The sequence below is a fragment of the Elaeis guineensis genome, chromosome 5 (assembly GCF_000442705.2).
Source record: "Elaeis guineensis isolate ETL-2024a chromosome 5, EG11, whole genome shotgun sequence".
Lineage (NCBI taxonomy): Eukaryota > Viridiplantae > Streptophyta > Magnoliopsida > Arecales > Arecaceae > Elaeis > Elaeis guineensis.
In genome coordinates, this window is record NC_025997.2 from 74534631 (window position 1) to 74551153 (window position 16523).

Here is a 16523-nt window from a genome sequence, read left to right on the forward strand (position 1 = left end):
TCCTTTGAAAAGAGGCAGAACTTTCAAGATATGTTTGCCCATGTTACATTGGCATTCTAGTTCTATAATATTCCTTGACACATTAAGTGTTTTTGGATGCTTGGACAAGACATAACAAGGCACCTGGTACTCTTGAAAATGTTTGTCTTGGGACAATGTTTTAGGGTGTCCTGCAAGGAATAAATAACCTGATTTAGAGTAGTTGGCAGCATGTCCTATCCTCTCCATGTCAAACATTGTAGCTTTAAGTATACTGATAATTCTGGTGAAATGACACGACATTTTATTTCTATTTTTTCTAAATATATTGTATCACATGGCACATTATTGTGTCAAGTGCCAATTCTGGGTATTTTTGGAGTTGAATTTCTGGATACTTTGGTTAGCTTAAGGCAAGCGTCCAAGTAACACTACTTGGCTGCTTGCCTGTTTGCCTGTTTTATTTTTATGTGCAATCCATAATAATATGCTGAGATTTTATTATAAGAAACCAACGATTTTCATACGTTTCATTCTGATATTTGGAAAACATTTAGTATGGTCATTTTAGAGAATAGCATGTGTTTTTCCATTTCTGAGCTGTTAATGATACAATTCTATAGTATTACAAACTAGTATATGATAACATAACTACCAGGTGACATATATTGTGAGCAGAAGTTCATTCTCGCTTTATAGCAACTGGATAATTCAAGTTCCAATTGAATCCATAGATATACTATTTTTTGAAGTAATTTATGTTCGATGCTTGTTGTAGCTTATTCTTTTCCTCTTGTGGTTATATGCTGAGTTGTATTGACATTGTTGTAAACCTAAGCATAATGTTGCATATTTGTCCATCCTCCCCACGTCCTAGGTATTCACACAATCATGATTCACTGTGGTAAACAATATTTGCGATAAAGCTTTTGAACAATTTGGTTGGTTATGTTTGTACTGAATATTTCTAGCTTCTTAGGATCTCAAGCTAACAGTGAAATATATGCACTTGAATATGAGTTTATATCGATAAGACGATAACATCATTGGGCAGCCTAATGCGCATATTAGGAGTGTGATGTACTCAACTATAGTTGGTGCTGCTCTGCAACAATGACTACATGCGATTTATATGTTTGTCTCCACCAGACGGAACACATGTAGGGGGCATCTGATTATAACATTGTCTGTTAGTCCTGCCACATAAAACCATGTTAAATAATAAATGTTGTTTATCTCTAGTTATAGAATAAAAAAAATGCTTGATTTAATTAGAACAGCAATGGAGTGAGCCACATAATGTAACAGGTCTGAAAACTTGGTAGGCTTAATACTGTACTAAAATCAAGCCTAGTCGTGGCCCTTCTTAGTCTACAAACAGTCTGGCCAAACCAGGCCAGTAAAGAGGGAATTAAGTTGGATGCTAAGCTAGGACTTCTGAAAGATTGTTATTTGGATACGTCCAAATTTTAGTATTTGTTCTCTAGGTTTTGTTAGAGAAAACAGAGTTCAGGGCTCGCCTGCTATTTGTAGTCTGTTGGTAAAGTTCACAGCATAACCCTTGTGCTGTATGATGGAATTTATTTGTCCTGTTATTCTCTCTCAGGATGTCATCTGTCAGGATATAACCATTTTATCTCTTGTCTTCTATGAGGTTAAAGCAGTCCTGCAATCATCTGTTAGTTCCTGATTTTGCATCAACTTTACATATAATGGATTTCGTTCTTTTTCTCATTCTAGTGTGATTCTAAACTATGCATCTGTACCTCAGAGAGGAGACAGGCAGAAGCTGCTCGTATCAGAGAGAAGTATCCTGATAGAATTCCTGTGAGTTACTCTTGCATTCTTGTCTTACATGTTCCATGACCAGTCTGTTTAGTTATGTAACTTTTTATTTAATATAGGTGATCGTTGAGAAAGCTGAAAGGAGTGACATACCAGACATTGACAAGAAGAAGTCAGTTAACTGCATGCACTTTTAGTACTAAGGGAACTACTGATTATTCATGTTCATGTTTATTATTATAACTACTACCAATACATCGAACCAAATTTATTTTGTCATGACAGTTGTTTACATGTCGAGGACTCTATTCACCTTTAATAGTGATTGCTGTAATTTCTGGTGGGTGAAGGGCTAAATTAAACTAAGTTCTTTTTCTTAATTTCTATCTAGTACAATAACTATTCACCCTTGGAAATTCTACTTTTGATGGTTGTTTGTGCTAATTTACTCTATCAATTTATGACTTGGTTCCTTTGTTTGAGTGGTTGATATCAGATTCCTATAGGACTTCATATTCAATAGATTTTGCTGTACTTTCTGATAATGCTTATTAAACACAGACACATCAGACCAAGGTCTGCTATCTTGGTATTAGGTACCGTATTGGCGTTTTACTAGTTTGGTACAGTATTATTGGTATGGTATGGTCGGTACGGTGTGGTACATTTTCTGTATTGAAACAGCTCTTTAACCATTTTTTTCACTTTTTATCTTGGTATGGATTGGAACACCCTGGTATGGGTTAGAACTGTTAGATGTATGTCCTAGAAGCCAGATTGACTGATATATGTACACTTTCTGAGACATAATTTTGCAATTGAATTTTTGAAAATTAATAAAATTGAGTTATTTTTTTATTCATATTATGTATATTTTTGTATCCATGAATTGTTTAAGGAGTTGACCTGACAATGACACCTATTCTTAAGAGTTGAAAATTTTAGGCACATTATTTGGGGTTAATTTTTAAATGCTTCCGATCGATGGATCATCATGGAGACGGTGAATGATCCGGATTGAGTGGTGCACGGATCGCTTTCCTTTTCGGATGGACGAATCTCGAGTCTACAGTGTGGAGACACTGGAGTGAGAGTGCAGGTGCTTGATAGAGATCAAGGATACTGAGCATGACCAGCATGAGAAGTCATTTGGATGGCTATTCACTCGTCAGTGACTTACTCGATGTTACAGTTGTGTAGATAGTTCTTTGACCTGCGATGCCTCGGCTGTTTACAATGGGGTTGCTGTAGTTTGACTGTACAATCACTTGATTACCTAGTTATTCGGAATATTGTGATGTATGTTGGCTACAGCAGGTCTATTATAGGAATAGGATGTGCATCAAGATGGGATCTGTCGATCCTGGTAGATAGAGAGAGGTCCTATGCAGTTCATGAGACTGAGTTTTAAAATCCATGGTCATAGTAGGTGAATGATGGAAAGGAGTTTTCATAAGATTTCACACGAACTCGAGTTGATTGAATCTGGTATATGACGGATGAACCGATTTAACGAGTTATCCTTGATCTGCGTCTTGTCGGAACTCACGACAAAACAACCGAAATACATGATAACGCATCTAGAGGTTCAATATTCCATTCTGCTGGATTGCCATTGTGGATTGTGAGACTCGTCGAGCGTCGTCTTGATGATCGATGACCCTTGATGGGCAGAATTGGAATCGTTCCAACCCGTCAAAAGAAATTTCGATGATATTGTAATAGGGATCACAGTATATCTCACTACTAGATAGAATAGAATCTATGGGGTCACATTCAAAAGAGATCTTGTCCGATCATATGGTTGATCTGTGATTATGAATCATAGAGAGATTTAATATTAATATGATTGATGATTAATCTAATGTAATTGTTGCAATTGTCAAATTTGCTAAGAGTTAGTGAGTTGTAGGAGGATTAACTAGCAATTAGATTGCTAATTGGCTCAATTTGAAGTAATAGGATTCGGATCAAGTCTAATTAAATTAGATTCGATTTGGCTTGATTTGGATTTGATTAGATCAAATCTGATTGGATTATGAGATAATCAATCTCAAGGGAGATCAATTTCTTGTTTAATTAGGATTTGAGTTTGATCCAAGTCCTAATTGAATTAGGATTTAACCAAGAGGTTTTGGGTTCCTATTTGGACTAGGAATCCTTCTCTAATTGGGTGCAACTAAACCTTAATCAAATGGGAATTGAATTTGGGTTTGAACCAAGCACCAAGAGGAGTCCCAATTGACTGGGACTCTCTCCTTAGCACCCCATATGAAACCCTAACGCGCAATAACCCTAGCACCTTCATTCCTTCGCATGAAAAAGGGTTTTCACATTGAGTTTTCATCGCCCCACACACTCTCACGCCTCCCCTCTCTCTTATGGATAAGGATCTAGGGTTTGAATCAAATTCAAACCCTATCCTTTCTAGATGCCACCTTATTAAAAGAGATTGGGGCGTGGGTGAGAAGTTTTTAATGCAAAAAGGGTTCTGAAAATTAGCGTGAAAAATTTGAGATCCAAGAGAGTGGGGCATGGGTTCTTATCCGTGAGAAATAAGGGAGGCATCCATCTCTTTTGGGCCGTGAGATTGGTTGAATCTCTTCCTCCTTGTGGCGTGTGGGTTCCAGGGAAGAAAAGAGATAGGATCTCTTTTTCTTCCTCTCCCTTCTTTTATTCTCCATCATCTTTGAGAGGGTTTGAGAGAAAATGATGCAGAAGTTTTTTATCAACCATCAGAAGATTTCTGCAAGGGAGCTAGCATTCCGGTGAAGTCAGGAGCCTCTGATCGCATTCGAGGATCTTGTGTGGATATCCGTAGAGGCCGAACGCGGGTGCGGTTGATCGAAAAATCTCGAAACATATCACGATCATCAGCATTGGTGTTCATCGACCTGCGTAAAGGTATAAAGATCGGATCTCCGATTTACAGATGTTATCTCCCATCTGATTTTAAATTTCAGAATCTTAATTTCAGCATATGAACGCTCCTGATTGTGTAGATTAGATCTATATTTTGTATGCATGCTTGATTTAAAAAAAGTTTTAAATCTAGATCAGTTTAATTTTTGCTGCAATTTGATTTCTGCATGTGTATCCGGAAAGTCGGACTTCCTTCAAGTGGTATCAGAGCCAGATTTAGTTTCACATGCATGTTATTAAGATCTAAAAATCAGATCTTTAGATATGAAAATCAGATTTGGTAAATTAGATTAGATCTAATTTAAATATGTATGATGTATTAGATCTTGTTTATACATGAGATGTGTGAAATCTGTGTTAGTTTATGCATATATGATATATGTAGATGTAGATTAAATCTTCGTAGTCTAGTACTCTTCGAGATTCATAGTAAAGGCCGTCCTATCATAGAGGACTGGTGGAAGGGATGCCTGTGTGAATCAAGAAGAATCGTGAAAAGAAAGAATTTACTTTTGTACAAAATCCTGCATCCAAAATCGTTTAGGATCTAAACATAAATCTGAAATTTATGTGGTTATGTATGAGATACATGATTAAATATTTAGATATGAAAGTAGTTTCAACATCTAAACTAAATCTCATGTTCATAATTGCACTTAATTAAAGATCTAAAATTAAGTATTAAGGATCTGAAATTAAGATTAAAATCTGAAATTGAGAATTTAAGATCTTAATCTTAAACATGAGACTTTGGGCTTGGATAGTTCAATTAGGTCTAGTAATTCGATTACTTTTGGATAATCGATTAGTACGTGGTAGGGCTCAATCGAGATGAGCAGTTGATCCAATCCAATCAAGAGTTGATTAGGATTAGGTCAAGAGTGTTCGAGATCAATCTAATAGTTGTAGATTTGTCACATCGATTAACAACCACATATTGGATCGATTAATTTAAAGATCTATTTGGCTCAATGGCTCGAGCCTGAATTACACAAGCTAACCTATTTGAAATTGATTGACCTATTGGTATTTAAAGAAAGTAGTTTGGCTCGATCTAAAGAGAGGTGGTTATTTAATTGATTTCGTTCGCTAATTTGGTCAATTTATTGGTATCTAAGGAAAGCAACAGGGGGATCCCCATTGATCTTATATTTTCTGGCCAATTTGGTTGATTAATTTTGATGTGGTTGCTTGGTGATTCGAGCTAGCCCATGCCCTTAGGGTTAGTCATAACAGTTATGACTATTTAGGATTAAAGAGATCTAAATTAAAAATCTTGTTAATATTAAGTCGTAAGGTTTTCCACCATGTAGAGTGTCGTGTCCTCTCTAATGTTGATTGTTCTCGGCTGGACATAGTAGTTCAGTTGCATCAGGAGAGAAGCAATCACTCTACTAACATGAGATGCTGCGAGGTGGAGATGGAGGTAGGCCCAATAACTGTCAGATGAGGGTCTCAATGACGGCTTCAGTCGCGCTCAATAGTGGATTTGATTGAACTAGGAAATGAGATCAATAATTTATCAGATGAGGTTTCAGGACCTAGAGACCAGATCTAGTGCAATTTGCTTGAAAAGCATTAGTCAATAGTTGTCCACCTATTGGTTAACATGTTTATCAATAATTGTTAGATGAGGTAGCATGCCAATCAGTGGGATCGCAGCACCTGTTAGGAACCCTAACTTGCGAAGGGATTCTCGTTTCCTCACTTGAGGAGTGTAGGGATTCGCTGAAATAGTGGGAGGTAGTTTATTTTTAAAATAAAATCTCTAAAACAAACTAATTATCAATTATAAAAGTCTAACTAGAATCTTAATCTCTCTGTAGAAAAATTATCTACCTCTAAGTGACTTGCCCGCTTCTTTGAGTACAACTGATTGTTAGATTCTAATTTTAAGGATTGGTTTAAAAACTTGAAAAGTGTTTTGTGTTTTGAGTAATTAGGTTGTCTTTGACCAAGAAATTATGTAAGGGATCGTAAAGAGTTCAAGAGACACTTTTAAAAGATATGTCGGATTTGTTTGTGATTGAGACTAATCTTACGATTTTTTCTACAAGCAGTTGGGTTATAGACTCTGGTTCTAGTGTACACTTGTGTACTTCAATATAGGATCTTAAGAATATAGAAGGTTGAGGCTAGGAGAGATAACCCTACAAGTAAGCAACGGAGCAAGAGTTGCTGCTGTGATCGTAGGGACCTATTCCCTTTGACTACCGTCTGATTTTTGTCTAAAATTAAGAGATTATTATTATGTACTTGCTACTAGCAGAAATTTGATTTCTATTTCAAGCTTGGTATAGGATGACTATGAAATTAGTTTCAATAAGGATTATTATACTATTTATTTTAAAAATAAAATGGTTGGATGTGGTCACTTAATTAATAGTCTCTGTCATTTACATGTCGATGCAGATGAATCAGTTAACCTATCCGAGCAAATAGTGAGTGTCGTTGGGTCTAAGAGATGCAGAGATGAGATTGATCTAAAGTACATGTGACATATTAGGTTAGGTCATAAGGGAGAGGAAAGGATTAACAGACTGGTGAAAGGTCTTTTAGACTCGTTCTCGGATTAGTCGTATTCAGTCTGAGTCCTGTCTTCAAGAAAAAATGATCAAGCTATCCTAAGTAGGACATGGAGAAAGGACCACTGAGGTGCTTGCTCTGATACATACAGATGTGTGCGGTCCATTTGATGTACCGATTAGAAGAGGTTATCTCTACTTCATCATTTTTATCGATGATTTTTCACGATATGGGTACGTATTTCTTATGAGACAAATTCAAAGTCTTTGAGAGGTTCAAAGAATTCAGATCTAAGGTAGAGAAGCAAACTGAAAAATTACTTAAGATATTTCAATCAGATCAAGGAGGAGAATATCTAAGTGAAGAATTTCTTGATTATCTCAAAGAAAATGGCATAATCTCTCAATGGACTCCACCTGAAATGCCTCAGCTCAATGGGATTTCAGAATGGAAAAATCAGACTCTATTAGATATGGTTCGATCCATGATGAGCTTTATTGATCTTTCTATTTTTTGGGGGGCATATTTTGTTAACAATCAATTACTTAATTAATCAGATTTTCTCTAAATTTATTTTTACCACACCATATGAGATATGGCCTGATAAGAAGTCAAATTTTAGTCACCTCAGAATTTGAGGATGTCCGGTCCCTGTCAAATGACAACAGACGGATAAGTTAGAGAGTAGGTCTATGAGAACTTATTTCATAGGATACCCAAAAGAGTTTTTGGGAGATATTATTTTTATCTTTCATAGGATCACAATGTGATTGTGAGCCGGTATGTCATATTCTTAAAAGAAGAGTATCCAAAATGGAGGCAGTAGGAGAAAAATTGAGTTTGAAGAGAGTATCTTTGAAGAGCAGTGAGTCATAGAATCTAAAGAATCTATTCCACCTCGTAGATCCACTAGGATCTCATCCTCCTGAAAGGTATATCGGTATAGTGATAAGGATGAAGAAACGTTCCTCATGGGTGATATAGATCATATTGATGATCCTAAAATCTATGACGAGGCGATGTTAGACATCGACTTCGAGAAATGGTTGGAAGCGATGAGATCAGAGATTGACTCGATGCATATTAAGTTTGGACCTTAGTAGATCCACTAGAAGGAATAGTTCTTATTGGATGCAAATGGATCTTCAAAAGAAAGATTGGTTCAGATGGAAAGGTGAAGATCTTTAAAGATAGGCTTGTGGCTAAAGGTTATAGTCAGCGCGAAGGTATTGACTATCAGGAGATTTTTTAGTCAGTTGTCATTGTTAAAGTCCATTCGAACACTGCTTGCTGTTGCAGCGGCTTATGATTATGAGATTTGACAGATGAATGTGAAAACTGTCTTGTTGAATGGATATTTTGAAGAAATCTATATGGAGCAGCTTTTGGGTTTCACGTCCAGTAATAGAGATCATAAGGTCTGCAAAGGTTCATTTATGGACTAAAGCAAGCATCTCGAAGTTGGAATACTCGTTTTAACGATGTGATCAAATTGTTTAGTTTCATCAAGAATGAGGAGAAATCGTGTGTTTCGAGAAAGTCAGTGGGAGGGCTGTCACATTTCTCGTATTGTATATGGATGACATCCTCCTAATTAGAAATGACATTTTCGTGATGACTTCTGTTAAGTTATGATTGTCTAAAGAGTTCTCCATGAAAGATTTTGGAGAAGCATCCTATATTCTGAGAATAAAAATCTATAGAGATAGATGTAAAAGAATGTTTGGTCTTTTACAGCAACTATAGATAAAGTATTGAAGTAGTTCGACCAGGAAAATTCCAAGAGATCTATTGTCCTTCAGGCATGGAGTTCTTTTCAAGAAAATATGTCCTAGCACATTTGAGGAGATTCAGCGTATGAGCAAGATCCCTTATGTTTCTACTACAGAGAGTCTCATGTACGCTATCTATATATTCGACCTGATATTTCTCTTGTTGTGTGTCACGAGCAGATATTAGTCGAATATAGGAGGATCACTGGATTGCTGTGAAGAATATCCTTAAGTACTTGAGAAGGACTAAGAATCTATTCTTAGTCTTTGAAGGAGACTTGTGGGTGCAGGGATACATTGACTCCGACTTTATGTTTAACATTGATGATAGAAAGTCTACATCAGGTTGTGTTCCTGTGTAACGGTGGTGTGGTTGGCTGGAAGAGTTCCAAGCAATCGATCATTGCAGATTCCACCATAGAGGTAGAGTATATCGTCGCGTCGGAGGCTGCTAAGAAAGGATTCTGTTTCAAAAAGTTTGTTGCGGAGCTGGGTGTGATGCCATCAGATGCGATCCCACTCTTCTGCGACAATAATGATGTCATAGTGCTCGCTAAGGAATCGAGGTTTCATCAGAAGTCCAAGCACATCGAGTGACGATTCTATTTGATTTGCGAATACCTCGAGAAGTTCTTTGAGGTACAGAGAGTTGACTCCACAGATAATGTGGCTGACCTACTGACCAAGCTGCTAAGCCAACAGAAAACTGAAGTTCATCTTGAGAAGATGGGGCTTAGGTTTATGGTCAATTGGCTTTAGGTCAAACGGGAGATTGTTAGATGTATGTATGCCCTAGAAGCTCGATTAGCTGACACATATAGACAATTTTATAATCGAATTTTTGAAATTAATAAAATTAGGTTATTTTTTCATTCATGTTATGTGTATTTTTGTCCATGAATCATCCGAGTTGACCTGACAATGATGCGTATTCGCAACAGTTGAGAATTTGAGGCACGTGTCATTTGAGATCAATTCCCAAATACTCCCGATCGATGGATCATCACAGGGACGGTGAATGATCTGGATAGATTGGTGCATGGATCGCTTTCCTTTTTGAGTAGACGAGTTTCAAGTCTACAGTGTGAAGATACTGGAGCAAGAGTACAGGTGCTTGATAGAGATCAAGAGTACTGAGTGTGACCAGCACGAGAAGTCACTTGGATGGCTGCCTATTCATCAGTGACTTACTCGATATTGCATTTGTATAGATAGTTTTTTGACCTGCGGTGCCTTGGTTGTTCACAATGGGGTTGCTGTAGTTTGACTGCACAATTACTTGGTTATCTAGTCATTCAAAATCTTGCGGTGTATGTTAGCTACAGTAGATCCATTGTAGGAATAGGGTGTGCATCATGATGGGATCTGTTGATCCTGGTAGATTGGGAGAGATCCTATGCAGTTTATGAGACTGAATCCTAAAATCCATGGTCATGGTAGGTGAATGATGGAAAGGAGTTTTCATAAGGTTTTTCATAGACTCGAGTCGATTGAATCTGGCATATGACGGACGAACAGGTTTGAAGAGTTATTCTTGATCTGCGTTTTGTCGGAACTCACGATAGAAGAATCGAACTATACGGTAACTGCACCTAGAGGTTCAATATTTCATTCTGCTGGATTGCCACTTCATACTGCTAGGTATCACTGATGAATTGTGAGACTCGTCGAGCGTCGTCTAGATGATCGATGACCCTTGATGGGCAGAGTTGGAATCGTTCCAATCTGTCAAAAAAAATTTCAATGATATTATGATAGGGATCACAATATATCTCATTATCAGACAGAATAGAACCGATGAAGTCACATACAAAAGAGATCTTTATCCGATCAGATGGTTGATCTGTGATTATGAATCACAGAGAGATTTAATCATCAATATGATTGATGATTAATTCAATGTAATTGTTGCAATTGTCAATTTACTAAGAGTTAGTGAGTTGTAGGAGGATTAATTGATAATTGGATTGCTAATTGACTCAATCTGATTGAGCAATGGGGTTCAGATGAAGTCTAATTGAATTGGATTTGATTTGGCTTGGTTGGGGTTTGATTAGATCAAGTTTGATTGGATTATGGGATAACCTAATCTCAAGGGAGATCAATTCTTTGTTTAATTAGGATTTGGGTTTGACCTAATTCCTAATTGAATTAGGATTTAATCAAGAGGTTTGGATTCCTATTTGGACTAGGAGTCCTTCTCTAATTGGGTGCAACTAAACCTTAATCCAATGGGAATTAAATTTGGGCTTGAACCAAGCACCAAGAGGAGTCCCAATTGACTGGGACTCTCTCCCTAGCACCCCATATGAAACCCTAACGTGCAATAACCCCAGCGCCCTCATTCCTTCGCATGAAAAAGGGTTTTCACGTTGAGTTTTCATCGCCCCACACCCTCTCATGCCTCCCCTCTCTCTTGTGGATAAGGATCTAGGGTTTGAATCAAATTCAAACCCTATCCTTTCTAGATGCCACCTTATTAAAAGAGATTGGGGCATCGATGAGAAGTTTTTAACGTAAAAAGGGATCTGAAAATTAGCGTGAAAAATTTGAGATCCAAGAGAGTGGGGCGTGGGTTCTTGTACGTGAGAAATAAGAGAGGCGTCCATCTCTTTTAGACCGTGAGATTGGTTGAATCTCTTCCTCCTTGTGGCGTGGGTTCTAGGGAAGAAAAGAGATATAGGATCTCTTCTTCTTCCTCTCCCTTCTCTTGTTCTCCATCATCTTTGAGAGGGTCTGAGAGAAAATGGAGTTCTTCATCAACCATCAGGAGATTTCTGCAAGAGAGCTATCACTCCAGTGAAGTCAGGAGCCTTTGATCGGATCAAGACCTTGTGTGGATATTCGTAGAGGTCGAATGCGTGTGCAGCTGATTGAGGAATCTCGGAGTATACCACGATTATCAGCTGTGGTGTTCATCGATCCTCGTAAAGGTATGGAGATCCGATCTTTGATTTATATATGTTATTTCTAATCTGATTTTAAATTTTAGAATCTTAATTTCAGCATGTGAATGCTTCTGGTTTTGTGTACATTAGATCTATATTTTTTATGCATGATTTAAAATGATTTTAAATCTAGATCAGTTTAATTTTCGCTGCGATCTGATTTTTGCATGCGTATCCTAGAAGTCGGACTTCCTTCAGGAACACTCTAGTATAGGGCAGTATACAACTTGATATGCTTTGATACAGGGTGGTATGGGACCTATACCAACTTGAACTTGAGTTTCATATTGTTTTCTGCTTGGTATGGTATAGTATGCCTTGTATTGGGTGGTACGGTAGTCCATGCATCAGACAAAGGATAGAATGGTCTTTTTGGCAGATGTCTTTTACAAAATACTGACCGAAAATGTGGATGACTTGTTGGATAATGGTGGTCAGGTAATCATACCAAATGTGGTAAGACACGTTAGATAAATTCAGAACATATGATAAGTTGATAATCAAAGTGTCTAGGATCCCTACCCACCAACTTGTTGGACTCTCACTGGAGAGGGGGCTGTGGTTAAAGAGATTGGATTAAGCTGTCGAAATGCTAGTTCTTCAGAAAATGTATGAGTAGACTGTGGACAGTACGGAACTACAAGGACAAAAATGGAATGGAGGGGTGATTATTTGGTGGGTAGGGGCGGATTTCATGTGTTGCTCTGACATGTGGATGGATGTTTGATCAAGATTGTGCATGATTTAATCAGGTAGAATGCGGAAGATGGAATGATAAGGAAAAAGGAATGCTTTGGCCTTTAAAGATTATTTCTTGTTGAAACATGAAGTCATTTTTACAGAACAAAGATCCAGAAAAAGAAGCTCATTTAAGGGTTAGGTTTATTGTTCTGGGTGCTGAATGCTAGCTGTCCATAAATTTGGTTGGCAGATGACATTTCAGTAAAAAGAGAGCGGTGGATGGAGCGGGTTTTTTTTAAAAGATAGGGTGAAATGTGGATTTGATATGTTGGATTTTGCAGATCATTTAGTACTGGTGAACAGATATCAAAAGAAGGTTTGAAAGGTTATGTGCTGGAGGATATCTGAAATAGTTGTCCAGAAAATAAGGCTACATTTGGATTTGGTTTGAGTTTTTTTGGGGATAAGGAAATGTTATACCAGAGGTATTAATTTATACTCACATAAACAAGTGTAAAGCTCAATGGTGTTATAGCAAGCAATGGTTGCAGTTATTCTCTCTACGTTTGGATGCTAAGATGGGATTAAAAAAGTGCTGTTTTATGTTGGGGATAAATGGATGGAGAAAAGTGATTTTTATGAAATTGAACAAGTTTGCACTTCAACTACCTATTATTTCATAATATAATAATATGTTTTACAATATATAATGTATTAGAATCATGGTTCATCGAACTGCCCCGATCCATCTTGTACCGACGGCTAATCGATGCGGTTCAGGCATTTGATTCAAAACACCAGCGAAAAATGGAGCGAGGGAGAATGAATGAGAGGAAGAGAGAGCGGAGGGGAGGGAAGGAAAGGGAGAGGCTGGCGGTGGCCCGCCGAGGCCACAAGAGGGCCACCGAGGTCTCCGGAGCTCTGCTGCCCTCCATAAGAGAGAAAGGTAGAGAGAGAGGGGAAGGAAGAGAAGAGGAGGGAGGGGAAGGTGGTGGGGAGGCTATTGGCGGCCCGATTGATGGCTATCATAGCCGCTGGATGGCCTAAAGTAGTCTTGCAGCTGCTGCGGATTCAAACAAGGGCAAAACCTCTGTTTCGTTGCATTTTTTAAAAAAGCACGAGACAGTTAAGCCGGTAGCCTCCCCGTCGTCTTCTTCTTTTCTCTCGCGGAGGATCATGGAGCTCGAGAGGCCTCAGTGGCTCCGTGGTCCTCCGGCAGCCTCTGTAGCCCTCCGATGGCCACTATGGGTGTCTCCATCGGGCTCCCTTGCCTTCCCTCCCTCTCCCTCTCTTTTTCTTTCTCCCCGGTTCATCCCTCGTTTTTATATTGGTTCAAACCTAATATGGTCCATTATGGGAGCGTATCGACTTGTACTGCCGATCGGTCGGCATGGAGTTCGATTTTGAGTCGGTGATTCTTGATTAAAATCTTATGCTATCATACTATATTATACATTATACTGTTATTTCGGGTCGGTTCAGTCTGTACCGAATCATACCAATTTTAACTCGAGACGGTTCAACCTCTTTGGTCGGGTTAGGCTCCGGTTTATAAAATCCCTCCCTTGGACCTCGTTTGTTCGGCTTCGAAAGCCCTCCTAAGGGTCTCTCATTCTCTTGATCACTTCTTCAAGGGTTTTGTGCCAATCTCGCCCTCGCCAACCACCCCTCTCCCCCTCCCTTTCCTTCGCTCTCCATCTCTCTCTCTCTCTCTCTATATACATACACACGATAGCCCTCCTCTCTTAGATTTCGGCTTGCTTTCTCCCCTCTTTCTCTCTCCCCCCACCCCAGCCTCTCTTTTTGTTTTCGATGTCCTGGAACGGCACAGTATGGGTGTCTACCATACCAAACTGGTCGTTCGGTACAACCTCTTATATAGATTCAACGAACCTTGTATTATATAATAATATTGTAATATTATAATATTATAAGATATTAATATTATACTATATATTAGTATAATGTATAACAAGGTTATAATAATATTTAATATGATACTATATTCAATATTATCAACATTACAATTTAATGTATACTGTATTATAAGGGAACTCTGTCTATGTTTTGTATATGGCTGGTGCCGAGCCGGGATAAAGGAGGGTAGTGGTAGGTTGACAACTAGTGTAAAACTATAGTCACTTTCTATGAACATGAATCCATATAACAAAACTATAAGGGGCATTCCTTACTAGCGATGTATTGCATCAAATGCCAAGTGTAGTGAAAAGTGAGCAGGGGCTGGCTGGGGCATTCTTTAGAACTGACATGGGTCTGGATGTGTCAAATTCGTGTATGGTAACTTTAATGCATGTTCAGGAAGTTGGTGTGGGTGGCCTTGGCCTATTGAGGCTTACTTCAAAACCTCCTGTTTTGGCTGCTCCCCTCCACCCACTTCTTCAATGTATTTTCGGAGAACATGCATCATCTATCTTGTCTCTTATTGCTATAAATTTTTGTGTTCTAGGGATGGGATTCCAGCATTCACCCTGTTGTGTGAGTCTTTTGAATATTGTTGGGTTCTCACACCCTGTTGTCCATTGTAATTAGACTTAAGGGTGTAGTAGGTGCTAGTGATTTCAATGAATAATTCGTGATCCTTGCCTCTCTTCCACCAAGAAAATATTGCCGCAATATTGTTGGGATCTGAAGGAAAACTTTTCACCTCTCTGTTTCCCGTACGTGGAAAATGATTTCAAGAGGGTGAAACAAGTCACCATTTGAGCAGAGGCAATTTTGAATATTGTTTGCAGTTTGGCGGGTTGCCGGGTTAATGGAAAGCAGGGCTTCCAGGTTCCACCTACCGCATGGGTACCTTAAGATGTGGTGTTTCCACTTGGTGACTCATAAGATTTGGCCTTACATTTCCACATGCAAAAAATTCTCAAGGGAAAAAATTTCAACTTGCAAAAATACTAGGAGCAGGCAAGAGATGCAGGATGAAAGTTAAAATTTTCCATGTGATTGGTTATGGGAATTTAAGAGTGAATTTGCTTGCTTTTAGCACTCCAAATGCTACAGTTTTCTGTTTCATCAAGGCCTTTCGCTCTTCTTGTCATCAATTGTTACTAGTTGATGGTAATTTAAACCTCCTGCGACTTTGTATTATGGATGTCTTCTGTTTTATATTATCTTGTGCAACTAAGATTGTACCCCTTGATGATGCAGATATCTAGTTCCTGCTGATCTCACTGTGGGACAATTTGTCTATGTGGTCCGCAAGAGGATCAAGCTCGGTGCTGAGAAGGCCATCTTCATTTTTGTCAAGAATACTCTTCCACCCACAGGTCAGAGAAATCCAACTGCAACATCATAATGCAGTTTCCTTTACTCTGGTTATTCCATGATGGGATGATGAATATTTTCATTGCAGCTGTGATGATGTCTGCAATATACGAGGAGAACAAAGATGAAGATGGTTTTCTGTACATGACTTACAGTGGGGAGAATACATTTGGGTCGTTCTAAGCCAGTGGAGCATCTCTGCAGATAAGACCTGAAAACCTGTATATTCCACCCGGTCCCCCTTGTTCCTATGATGTGTTTTATGTCGTGTCGTCTGTCTTCAAGAATCCAGGGGTTCAGGATATTTGAATTTGATGGCTACAAAGTATGTTTGACATTAAAGCTTATATTAGATGTCATGGGTTTGAATATGTGATTATTATATCACGTCAAGGGGCTGATTTACGTGCCATATTTCAGGTAGAATCTTTTCCCGTCTCCATTTGTAGCATATCCCTTCCAGGGAAACTGACATTAGCTTCGTTATCAGTTTATCTTGTGACATGCCAACGGTTACTCCAAAATATATTAAAAATAAATCTTGAAGGATTGCTCAAATCTATTGTATGTAGAGGTGCAATCTAACCGAGTTGCATCGGCTAGCTTGAAGTTCAAGCTTGATTCC

The 16523-nt window shown here is 38.4% G+C and overlaps 1 protein-coding gene across 5 annotated transcripts in view; it reads left to right on the top strand.

The window, feature by feature from the left end:
* Positions 1–16269, top strand: part of LOC105035200 (autophagy-related protein 8C-like) — a 35428-nt gene extending 19159 nt beyond the window's left edge. For 3 of the 5 annotated variants that reach the window (XM_010910652.4, XM_010910651.4, XM_073257966.1), the window contains 4 exons: positions 1751–1806; positions 1884–1936; positions 15782–15900; positions 15987–16269. In XM_010910652.4, the coding sequence (XP_010908954.2) occupies positions 1751–1806; positions 1884–1936; positions 15782–15900; positions 15987–16081 (323 nt within the window). In that variant the 3' untranslated portion in view covers positions 16082–16269. Of the gene's footprint in view, positions 1–1719; positions 1807–1883; positions 1937–15781; positions 15901–15986 lie in introns of those variants that run through there. The other 2 variants (XM_029261871.2, XM_073257965.1) reach the window with 2 other exon arrangements.
* The last annotated feature ends 254 nt before the right edge of the window (positions 16270–16523 follow it).